The sequence below is a fragment of the Parasteatoda tepidariorum genome, chromosome 6 (assembly GCF_982258835.1).
Source record: "Parasteatoda tepidariorum strain Cologne lab strain chromosome 6, Ptep-v5.0, whole genome shotgun sequence".
NCBI lineage: Eukaryota > Metazoa > Arthropoda > Arachnida > Araneae > Theridiidae > Parasteatoda > Parasteatoda tepidariorum.
In genome coordinates, this window is record NC_141760.1 from 18905838 (window position 1) to 18918207 (window position 12370).

General features: G+C 28.2%; 1 protein-coding gene across 2 annotated transcripts in view; it reads right to left on the reverse strand.

Annotated features, from left to right (window-relative positions):
• Nucleotides 1-12370, reverse strand: part of Frl (formin-like protein) — a 69361-nt gene that overhangs the window by 27157 nt on the left and 29834 nt on the right. For both annotated transcript variants that reach the window (XR_006225531.3, XM_043045610.3), the window contains exons 2-5: nt 3793-3876; nt 3617-3703; nt 2342-2421; nt 2165-2248 (exon numbers count right to left, since the gene is read on the reverse strand). Coding sequence is in view for 1 of the 2 variants with exons in the window: in XM_043045610.3 (XP_042901544.1) it covers nt 2165-2248; nt 2342-2421; nt 3617-3703; nt 3793-3876 (335 nt within the window). In the remaining variant the exon portion in view is untranslated. The remainder of the gene's footprint in view (nt 1-2164; nt 2249-2341; nt 2422-3616; nt 3704-3792; nt 3877-12370) is intronic.

Genomic DNA, 12370 nt, shown 5'->3' on the forward strand with positions numbered 1-12370 from the left:
AGAAGAAAAAAAAAATGACATAAAATTTTAGTTTTAGTAAGTTCTAAATTTGTCATTAAATTAAGTAACATATTCTTAGGACTCATATCAGTTTTTTTTTCTTCCAGTTTGTAGCTTGCTATTAATTGTTTTCATTTGTTGGGATAAATTTAACAATAAGCACATAAAAAAAAAACCCATACATTTCAATTAAATGCTTTTTCTGAAAATACTGATAACTTTTTAAATACTGGAAATGTTATGCAAATTTTTATATTACATTTATTGTAAAACAGACTTAAAAAGATTATGGTATAACATTCAGTTCACAAACAAAAGAACACCAGTAAATTAGCAGTTAAAAAAAAAATATATGCTAGAAAACTATCAGTTAATGAAGTTTATTATTCACATATTTTGTTGATTATCACATATTAAAATCCAATAGACTGGTAAAATGTATTACAAATAAATTCATATTTTGACATATAAAATTACAATGTATATATTTTTTATTTAACTTGCAAACACACATTAAAAACAAATACAATAACACATCAGTACTTAACCCTCTCATTAAACAAGACTCTTTTCAAATTTTATACTGGCTCTGCAGTGAAACCCAGTTTTCTATGATACTTATTTGGAAAACGGCAGATAAGATAAAGGGAAAAAAAACAAAGAATCCTGACTATTTACATCATTTCAGTCATTTTCAAGTTTTTAAAGTATAATCAATTATAGAAGGTATAAAGCTTGTATAAAGTCCTGTTAATCCAGTGACATAACCACTGAGACATCAAAATGCAATTACAGACTGATCTGCATACATATTCGTCTACATCAGGGGTTTCCAACTGGTGGCCCGGGGGCCGCATCCGGCCCGCGAAGCCTTTTTTATGGCCCGCGAACTAAAATATATTAGCTGCCATTTTTTTGCGGACAATTTTCGTAAAAAATCTGCATGGGTTTAAAATAATTTTCTCGTTAATAAAACCTAATTTCTTCGTTTCTGTGAAATTTAACATACCAACGGTGCAAAAAATTTATTTTTCAGGTTTTGCATCCAAGAAAATACTTATTCAAATACAAAAATAATCGTGTATGTTTCTCTTTTTTATTTCATTTTTTTCGTATTTTGTGAATATAATTTAGCATGTGCGTATCAGAAATTTTCTCGAAGAAATTCTCCGATTTAACTTTTAGAAACCACTCATTTTGTACGAAAATATTTACACACACATTTGTAAATTTAAAATGTAAATATCTATTCTCTGGTGGTTGCAGCAGACAAACCTCAATTTTCTCATTGAATATTTTGTGTGCTACTATGTAAGTTTTAATACCTTAACAATTAGATATCTGTTGCACATTAATTGTTTAATACGTAGGTGCTCACTTGAAAGTTATTGTAGCCCAAATTTTTATTATTTATGAAATATTTTTAAAAATATTATTAATAACAATTAAATATTTTAAAAAATCCACTTCTTATTTAAATTTGTAATTCAATACTTTTGTTTTGTACAACTTGATAAAACTCTGACAGTAATATTTAATATGCCTTCAAACATAAAAGAGCCCTACAAAAAATTTTGATAAAGTTGCGGCCCGCCATTTGATTTGTGTTTTTAATTGTGGCCCCTGGCCTCATGTAAGTTGGAAACCCCTGGTCTACATACACCATACCAAAAGTGTTGATATGTCTCTAAGTCAACAAAGCTTGAATCATATGAAAATGTTGCTTTCAAAAGCATATAAATATAGCACTTGTTAAAAATATAAAATTTTTAGAACTTCTTAATTCCCATCAAAAAGAATTTAATATTTTTCAAGTCAATTAGGTAGAATAAAAAATGTGATGGAACCATATTTAAGGTTTGATTGCCCTAATCTTATACAACACATAGTCTAGTACTTTTGCATGAACTCAGACTTTGTCACGTGTGCTTCAAAAAAAGGATTTAAAGGGTAACTAATGCCCTTAAACTTTGCCCAGTTTAGGGGTGTACCTCAATATTATGGGTTAATGTTTATAATTATGCCTAACTGATTCATTGAAATGTCATATAAAAGCAAGACCAAACAATGCAGTGAGTTTGTGAGGGTGTGTTGCAAAGGAGGCTACTGTTGCAATTGACAAAACATTATAAAATAATAATAACAATAAATACTTTCAACATACCTTACAATTAAAAGTCTAAAAGATAAATAATCAACTAGAACATCAAGTCCCATATTATCTTCATTAAGAAATTCTCTCACCCATCTGGAAAATTAAAAAAAAATATTAATTAGGTAAAAAATCTTAATTTTGCTGTATGAAATGGACAGCAGTTAAAAGAAAAATAAATAAACCTACTCTATGTTGTTCGTTCTTAATGATATTTCAAGATCTCTTAACACCTGTGTAGATGTAGCATCACCTAGAATTTTTCTTTTCTAAAAAAATAAATTAATAAAAATAAACAGCAATTACAAACATTAAATTTTATAATTTTTTTAAAAACTTAGAAAAACTATCAACGCACAAACCACCAATTTTTCTTAAATTTTATACCGAATAACTATAATAATTTTTGTTTACCCATAAATTAAAAAGAGCCTTTTGATATAATAATAAAAATTAAAAAAAAAATAAAAAAAAAAAAACAAAAACACATATATTTCTCCAATAAGGGCAACATAAAAGGCTTCTTCCATTACAGGAATACAAAGATCAAAATTAATTAAAGTTAATCAATGAAATTTATTTTTTATAGGTAGAAACAACAATCTAAGACTCAGGCCATTGAGTAACACAGAAAGACTTTTTAAGCCTACAAGAAGTAATATAAAGATAAAATTTGCAATCATTAGTTTAATACTTATTCAGGATCGATTCTTCATTTTGCAGGTTTGAAGTAAGAAAAAAAAATTGTAAGGCAAAAACTGGTTGCACTTACAACATATTTTTTTTCATACATATTTTAGAAACCATTTTTTTCATTGTGAGTATGAAAGAAACTATTTTAAAAAAGAAACAGTAAGTTTTGCTGCTTAAATAACTTTTTATTTTGCTAAAGAAGTAACCAAATGTACGGAACATTTCAGAATTTGCTTTCTACCCTTTAGAACATATTTAGTTCTGAATTTGTTACCTCGAAAACTAGCTATCTCAAAATTTTTTTTAGCGTTCATTCAACTTTGAGATAGCGAGAGTATATACTCTTCTTATGGAGGGAATTTTATACATTTCAATTATCTTTGATGTTTGTGGTTTTCATATGTCAAATATTAATTGAAAGTTCTTTATTTACTTAATTTTTTCTTTTAAATATCGTTACAAAAATTTAAAAATTATAGTAGTTTTGGATGAGCTTTTTTTAAAACATAGAAAATAATGATATCTCTCAAGTTCGCAAATACTTTTAAGATTCAAAATAATACTGCTTTTTGTGACACTTTAATTATTTGCTGTTATTGAGTACTATTACTTAATTTAAGTTCAGTAAAATGTTGCGAATATTACTGAAAATACATTCGCGCAATAAGTTTTAAAATTTAGATAGCGAAAAAAAAGCAAATAAAGCCATTTCTTGCAAAATATGGAACAAAAAGAATAATACAAATAGTGTTAAAAATTCAGAATACATACTCGAGAGCTTCTAGAGGCTTTAGGGTCTAAATATGTTTTTAATTTACGAAGATAAAAAGCAGGAGACGCTTTCGCCATGACTTTTTCCTGAAAGAATTTTTAAAAAATAATTAATTTTAAATAACAATAAGCATTGAATAAAACAAAATTAAATTTAACAAAAATAAAAAGCTTACTTGATCACATATCATGTCCCACTTCTTCTCATCGTCATATTGCTTTAAAAGTTTCACTTTATCTGGTGGCAAATCCATTGATGCCTAAAAATAAAAATAAAAAAAAAATGCAATCTATAATAAAAAGCCCTTACTTTGTATCAAACATTTTAAGAGAGATCAGTTAATTTAAACTAAATAATTATAAAAGATACAACAGAAATTATTATCATCTGCAACATGTTCAAATTAAAATTGCAGTATTTTTCAATAAAACCTTTGATGAGGCAAAATAAAAACTGACTCCCCTTTAATACTTTTATCTAACAATCCAATTTTCACATATTATGATGTAAAAGTAATCTTAATGTTTTAGTGAGACACATACAAAATATTAATAAATTAATCCAGATAACAACTTATGTCTCCAAATTAGACACAAAAACATGCTTTCATAAATATAAACATCTTTTTTCCCCTCACATAATCAGATTTATAGTCTTCAAAACTGATATCTTGAAGTTACAATAATTTACATAGGAAAATTATAGAAAGGTTTGAATTATTTTTTTCAGGAGAATTCCAAAAATTAAAAAAATTACTGCATCCATTTATAAAGCATGATCACCATAATACAAATTACATGCATAAAAATATTTTCAATAATTATAACTATTTTTCTTTTATTATTTCATAATAGTTTAAAAAAATGCCAGAAAAACGGCAAAGTAATTTTTATAGACTATGTAATTTCAATGCCATAATTTAAAAATCCTATGGTTAAAAAAATTATCAAGGTGATTTTTTAACATTTATTTTTTTCACTCCTCCTGCTGAAAATTTATTTCTGCAACAATTCTGCATCAAAAGTAAATTAAAATTATTCAAATCAAGATTTTCAAGGATACATTAAGACTCACACTCCATTTGGAAATTTTTATGTTAAATTTATACCACTATGAATTCCCCCCCTTTTTTGTATAATTTCTAACATTTTTATATTTTTCTGAAATAAAGAGGAAAGGTTATAATGTACGGAAGCTGAATTCTCAGAAAATACGACAACAGGGTGAGCAGCCAGATTTTTCAACAAAAAATACGCACCTTTTAAGTACTTTTCAAGCTCTCAAAAAATATTTTTAATCACTTTAAAAAAAAATCATAATTAAAATCTGTGCAGTAATAAAAATTATTTTTCTATCGTTTAAAGTTCTTAATTTATAAACATAAAATCGATAAAATTTAGAAGCATTTTCAAAAACTTAACACAATCATGATAAAATAACAAGTTTCTGATACATATTTTTTTTTTTTTTTTTTTTTTTGTAGTTTAGGTTGACATTCGATACGGCGAAGAAAAAAATATCTTTTTAAAAGATAGAGAATTAAGCACTTTTTACAAACCCTGAATAAAAAAAAAGAAGCACATTTAAGGGCTTTTAAAAAACTTACAATCTAAAATAAGTACTTTTAAACTAGTTTTAAAAAGGTTATGCACCCTGAACAAGAAAATGAAATAAAGACATTAAGAACAAAGACACAAAATAGTAATTAAATGAAAGAGTGGCGGACTGAATATATAAGTACGTTCAATTGTGATTATCAAAAATTACTATAATAAAGAAAAATGTTTAAGAAAAAAAATAATAATTCAAGTTAACAATGAGTTTTTCGCATGTTGATTTTGATATACTCTGTCATATCACGTGGAATACTTTTTTTTCCAAAGTCAAAAAATAAAACAGGAAAAAAAAATTGAAATTGTTGTGAAGGAGCATAAAATTGAACCAATCACTCCATCCACATGAAATGATCAAAAGTCAATTTGGAATTTAAATAAATTCTCTATTTTTTCATCAATTTTTAAAATTTGAAAAGTTTTGCAATAACCAACGAATATTTTAACAAAAAAGCAAACGAATATTTTCATAAAAGAGTTATATTAATGACGGGGAAAAACGAACCATTATTGACGTCATAACCCCCCCCCCCTACCTCACCGCAATTGTCTCTGCTACGTCACATTTTCAGCTGAAACCTTAATTGCAGTGAAATTTCCAACTCCTCAGTTTCATATAAATTGAACTTATGGGTTACTAGTGGTTAGAGAGTAAACAATAATTCATTCATTAACTTTATACCACAGGATTATTATAAAAAAACTTTGTCGGTATATGAATGCGCGGAAGGGAATAAAATTTATTTTAAAGAGTAATTTTTCTTTAAAGTAAGGTACGAGCTCAAGAATAGTACCCCAGCTCTGATAGGTATGGTTATAGTGGCAGAAGTTCGATTGTTTCTTTCAATGACAATATCTTATTTTCACGGATCCTAAGAGTTAAAAACTTAAAATGACGAAAGAAAGAAATATTTCGCATGAAAAACGGCGGCTCAAGCAGAGAGAAAAATATGTGTAATTTTTAAATGTTTGTCTTGTCAGTCATTAAGTGACGATATCAGAAAGAAAAATGAAACACGGTGATTTAAAGGCAGCATCTTTCTTTATCTCCGTCTGGCGTCGCCACACGGAGTGTGTTAATTTTTTTTCAAAATCAAATTCCATTAAAAGTTTTTTTTTCTTATTTTATTTTTCACTGAGAGAATTAAGTTATGATGAGAAAAAATCGGAGGATTTTATAATAAAAAGTTGCAAATAACCGTTATTGTGAGTTTGAGGTTACAAAACTTTATTTATTTATTTATTTTTTTTTATCGTTGGAGGTTTAGTAGCTTATAATTAGTAAAAACAGCATAAAACAAAATATATCATGCTCTCTTACTCAGGCTTGATATTCTTTCGATTTGTATGATAATTTGCAAATACAAAGTTCAAGAGGTATTTTGCCTTGAAGTTTCTAAAGAGGGCAGAAGGAGATTGCCCCTTCATAAGACATATATAATATTTGTTTTACTTTGGGAAGATAAAAAAAGAGGATTATTGATAAAGAACTTGCTTTGAAACAATAGCAGTTATTTTGAAACCCATTAAAAAAAAAAAGATTTTTTTAAAAAAAAATTATTGTTTTTCTTAACAGGCTTGATTTAGTGTCTTATAAAAGATACCTAGTGATTTAGTTAAAGAGAAATACGACATGCTTTATGTACGGTTATTTAATTATCATTTTTGAATAAAATCAAATTTAAATTTTAGAATAAAAAGCTAATTTGTATAGTACGTTAAACAGAAGTTTATTAAATGTTAATAAATGATAAAAAAATTTTTTTCTCCATTCCAGCTGAAATTAAAATATTTTGATTGCTTTCTAGAATATTCTTTGCAAACTGCTATATTAAATCCTCTCCTAGCACATCCTTAAGGGTAGTTAGTATAGCATATACCAATAATGCTAAACCTGACTTTTTTGATGTACCTTCTTTCAGCATCTAAACAATATTTTGCTTCTGTTTTTTTTTTTTTTTCAATAGAATTTTCACATTCACTGTGATGACTGTTAATACATATCTTTGACGAAAAATTAAAAAAAAAAAAAAAGAGCTGAAAACGAATTTTTAAGAAAGTTTCATCATTTTTGAGCAAAAATTCTTCATAACTCGAAAGGTATTCTTGCTAACGCTAAAACATCATCACATCATACAACTTTTATGATCTCAAATATCCCCCCAAAATTTCCAAGGAATATCATTAGTAGTTTTTCAGAAAAGGTACATTGAAAAAGGTCAGTTTTAGCATTATTGATATATGCCCTACAGACTACCCTTAATTGGTTTTTATGTTTTGTACATAATCACCCAGTTTAATGAGCAATAATATGCGGGGGTGTATTTAGTTTACAGTTCTCCCCTTTTCTTCAAAATTCTACTCAGTAAATTGTTTAAAAATTCGCTTCAAAGATTTTCATTAAACTATAAATATATTGGAAATATAGGCAAAATGCATTATGGATTACAATGGATTACTTTTGTACCCTTTTGATTGTATACTAGCCACAGATTATGGATATTTTATAAAAAATAAAAAAAAAATCTTAAACTAACACCAAATTGAAACAGTTAAAAATAACAATACATTCGATGCAAATGATGTAGCTTTAAACCAAAGCAATCATATATACAATTCTAATAAAAAATTTAATTACACATCACTCAAAATATTTCGCAATTCCTTCCTTTGAAAATTTTATTTATTAATCAAAGTTTACTGCCATTAAAAAATAAATGTTATATGAATTTATAGAATTTTAAAAAAAATTAACGTAAATTAATAAAAGGCACAAGAATAAAATATAAATCATTCTCATTTGAAAATAAGTTGACTTAAACAATCGCACATAATTACAGTTCTGAAAACGAACTCCAAATACATGAAAATTCAATTAATGCATTTCAAAATTTTATGAAACTCTTTCAAGAGACAACTTCCGGTTGTAAATACTGGTGATTATACCGTGACGGTTATAAATTTCGAATAATAGCAACAAAAAAAAATATATATATATTTATAAACTGATTTAATATAATTCGAAGAATCTTCGAAACGCCTCGAGGCCTCCAAACATTCAATCCACAATTTGTATAATGAAGTTCAAACAAATTTCGTTTATAAACCACGTTGCTTAAGTAATAATATAAATAATTTGTAAAGCAATTTTTTTCTACAGATAACGAAATAAGCTTTTAATTCTAATCATAATAAAACATGAGAAGTCAAATAAATCCTACAATTAAACCATGTCTGCAAAAGAATCCATTATTATACTTGAAATATTAAATGGAACACAAAAAATCAACCAATAGTGTATTAAATACATGGAAGATCTCAATTGAATGAAAAATAAATTGTGACTACGCATGCTAAAGCCAATTAGTCGAAGAATAAAAAATAATAGAAAATTACTGCTATTGTAAAAGCAACAGAATTATTGGCCCATTCAAATAAATTATTACGGGTTAATGCAAGTGCGGTACTATAACTCAAGAATTTTTTTATTTCAACTTATGAAGTCTAAAGAAAAAAACATAGAACAGTCTTTGAGTGTTGTAGTGTAAAGCCTAACTTTTAATTATATATAAGAAATACCGATATCTCCGTATAAAATGAAGTGAGATGATTTTATTACAAAATGAGTTAAATATTTAATTAAATCATCTTTTGGGCTAATAACCGCGATTGAAGAATGTTTGGATTTTATAAAATTTTTAATATATATTTATAATTATTTGAAAACAAATTTAAAATGGAAAAATATGAGACGTTTATACTTTTAAAATTTATATTTTCAACCTTAAAACCATTGAAGGACATAATTAGAAAACGGCTGTAAAGCAATAAACTATGAATCTAGTTATCTAATTACATCCCGTGGCCATCGCAATCGAGTGGGAAAATTGTATCGTGTAGCTTTTCCGACGATTGCTTTACACAATTTTAAAATTTGATACGAAAATATTTACGGAATTTAGTGAGGCTGAATTTATTTTCAATAAAATGTTACATTTATTTTTTAAGGCGCATAAAAAATAGAAACACAAACGTTGAAATTAACATTTACTTAGTATTAATGCTATTAATATTTTTTAGGACTGGTATAAAAGACGGAATTAGGCAATTAAACATTTATCACAAAGGACTCCACTAATCTGAATCATATGCATAAAATCTGTGGCCAGTTCTTTTCTATTAAGCAAACTTTGTGTACTTCATTTGTGGTAGAAGATTTTTATCAAGTGGAATAATTAATTTTAATCGGATACAGAGTGATGTGATCGTAGGTAAATTATATGATTTGCCAATTCAGAAGCCAATCAAGTTCGACAGACACGTAACGTCTCTTATTTTTAATTTCCAATGAGCTGCACAATCGGTCTTGCCGATGAGAAGACCTACTGCGTTCTCCACAGGTGGTATCCACTCTTTCAGGACCACCACAATGGGTGAGATACCGTTGGTCATGTTAATTTGGACGTCTAGTTTCTGCCACACTAGATGGCAGCACCGAGACTCTATTTGGATGCTAAAGTGCACTAGGAATTTAATTTTGCCGGAAATGCCAAGAGCCAATAAGGCACTTCAGGGATCTTTTACATGCCGCATAATCATACGACATGGCCGCTGAGGATTTTCTGCATCCCGAAAATCAGGTGTCTAGGCCGGGGATCGAACAACCCGCAGACTTGGGCTCAGAAGGCCGACGACAAACCAACTGCGCCACCCAGCCACGTCTCTTATAGGTATCCAATTAAATCTGATTTAAATCACATGATCGGGCATAATCACTTCCTTTTTCGAGTTGCAAGCATCCAATTTTGAAAATAAAACAAAGAGATAACATTAAGTTTAGAAATGCAACGGCTGAGATAGCATCAATTAATAATCAAGGTAGGTACTTTATTTACGTCGCATTAGAGCTGTATAGAGGGTTATTGGCGATGGTTTGGAAAATATACTTGAGGATGATCTGAAGACATGCCATCGCAATTTTGATCCTCTGCAGAGGGGATGGCTCCCCTACTTCAGTTGCACGACGATCTGCCCTAATTGCGCGACCGTAAGTCGAGCACTTAACGACAGAACAGTTTAACGAGGACCGATACCGCGCAATTTCGGTTCTTACGCAGGCTGGTCAGAGTGGTCATCCACTCGCTTACTGACAGCAGCCAGTGATGTTTGACTTCGGTGTTCTACTAGGAACCGAGTCTAAACGATCTGTCCACTGCGGGACTAAATTAATAATCAGGCAAAAATTAGAAGAAAATAACAGGGAATAATAACGAACATAATACATTTACTAAATTAAACTACAAGAAATTGTTTCCTACTATAAAAAAATTGAAAAAGCGCAAAAAGATAATAGGAGTTCATTCATTAATACTAATATTTAGAACTAATACTATTAATATTTTTCTAGAATTAGTATAAAACAGAATCTGAGTATTAGAAAAGACAGGAATCTAATAAGTTCGAACTAAAGACTCCACCGCGCTGAATTAAATGCATAATATTCATGGATAGTTTTTCTTTTTCGATGTCAGCAGACTTTATATGTACTTTTTTATGACGAAAGATTTTATCTAGTGGAATAACTAATTTTATTAGCATTTTAAAATTGCATTGGCTGAATAAGCATAAATTAATTAGCCGGCAAAAGTTAGTGGAAAAAAAACAGGAAATAATAACGAAAATCACACATTTTCTAATTTAAAACACAAGCAGTTGTTTTCTACCATAGAAAAAAAAAAAAAATAGAAAACGCCAAGTTCACTCATTAGTTAAGGGCAGTATGGCATGTAGCATTTACGCGTTGTTTATTTCCTTCCTGTTAAGACAATCAACGTCGTAGACATGCATTATCACCGGAAAAACAGTAAACTTTTACCACGTTTCTAATAAATATTCATGACAGTTTGTGGTATTTCATAATTCTCGAAATTTATCACTTAAAAAAGAATTTTTAAGTAGCTAGTTAAAGATAGTTGTTGGGCTGACTGAAGAATGATGACTAAGAAACGTGAAACATTCAGGTTATAAAATAACCAGCTGATTCATATCAACTTGAAAAATTTAAAATAGTGACGACTACACGTTCTGCATTATGTAAGAAAAATAAATAACAATCATCATAATACCAAATTTAATCTACAATCTAAAATAAACACAAAGTACATTTTCTTTTTTTAAGCATAAATCAATCACAAAATTGCTTTTACTTAAAAATGTATTTTGAAAACTCTTTTGTTAAAAATGCAAGTTTAAGTTTTTTAACGAAAAAAATAAGTAATAAAATTTAATTTTTATTTTGGTTGTAGTACTGAACAGTTAAGAAGCAATACAATTTTTTTCTGTACAGGTTTCCCAAATAATTTCAGGAAAAAAAAATGACCTGACTTGTCCAGGTCTTTCAGGAAAATTTCAATGTAAATTCGGACCCTATTTTTTTTATCTATATAGTACCATGCAATTTTTGATTGGAAAACTTTAATTTTTTTTTATTTGTAATGTCAAATATTAGATTTTGTGAGCAAAAAAATATTGTTGAATAAGGACGGAAACATGAAAAAGTTTCAATAAAATATAGAATTTTTGAAACAAGTAATTATAATAGATGTTAGATACATTTAAATCGAATTCCAGGTTTTCCCTGCTCACCCTGACCTGTGGGAGGCTTGTGTAATGACTCCTTAGCTAATCCTATTTAAACCAAATTCATTTCATAGAAACCATTATAAAAATTCTAAGTGACATTTTATCAACAGCAGACGAAGATAAAAATTCCGTAGCAATTTTCATAATAATCCAGTTTAAACGGGATTTGCAAATAGCATAAAATGCAAATTGAAGAGGGAAAGTATTCAAAAGACTTTAATCCATAGACAGACAAAATTTTTTTCTGTTCAGATAAACTAAAATTAGTAAGTGACTATTTGACGCGAGAACTATTAGAAAAGTCTTGATTGATAATATTCCCAAAATCCCGGATGTAAGATAGCGGTTCCACTTCCGGTTCGTTACACAGGGATGTCTCATTGGCACATATGCAAATGATTTACTCATAAAACCTGAAAGAAACGTAGAAAAATCTAAAACTGATATAATATCAATGATCACGGTTATAGTTTCAGAAAGATTTCAAGCCTACGTAAA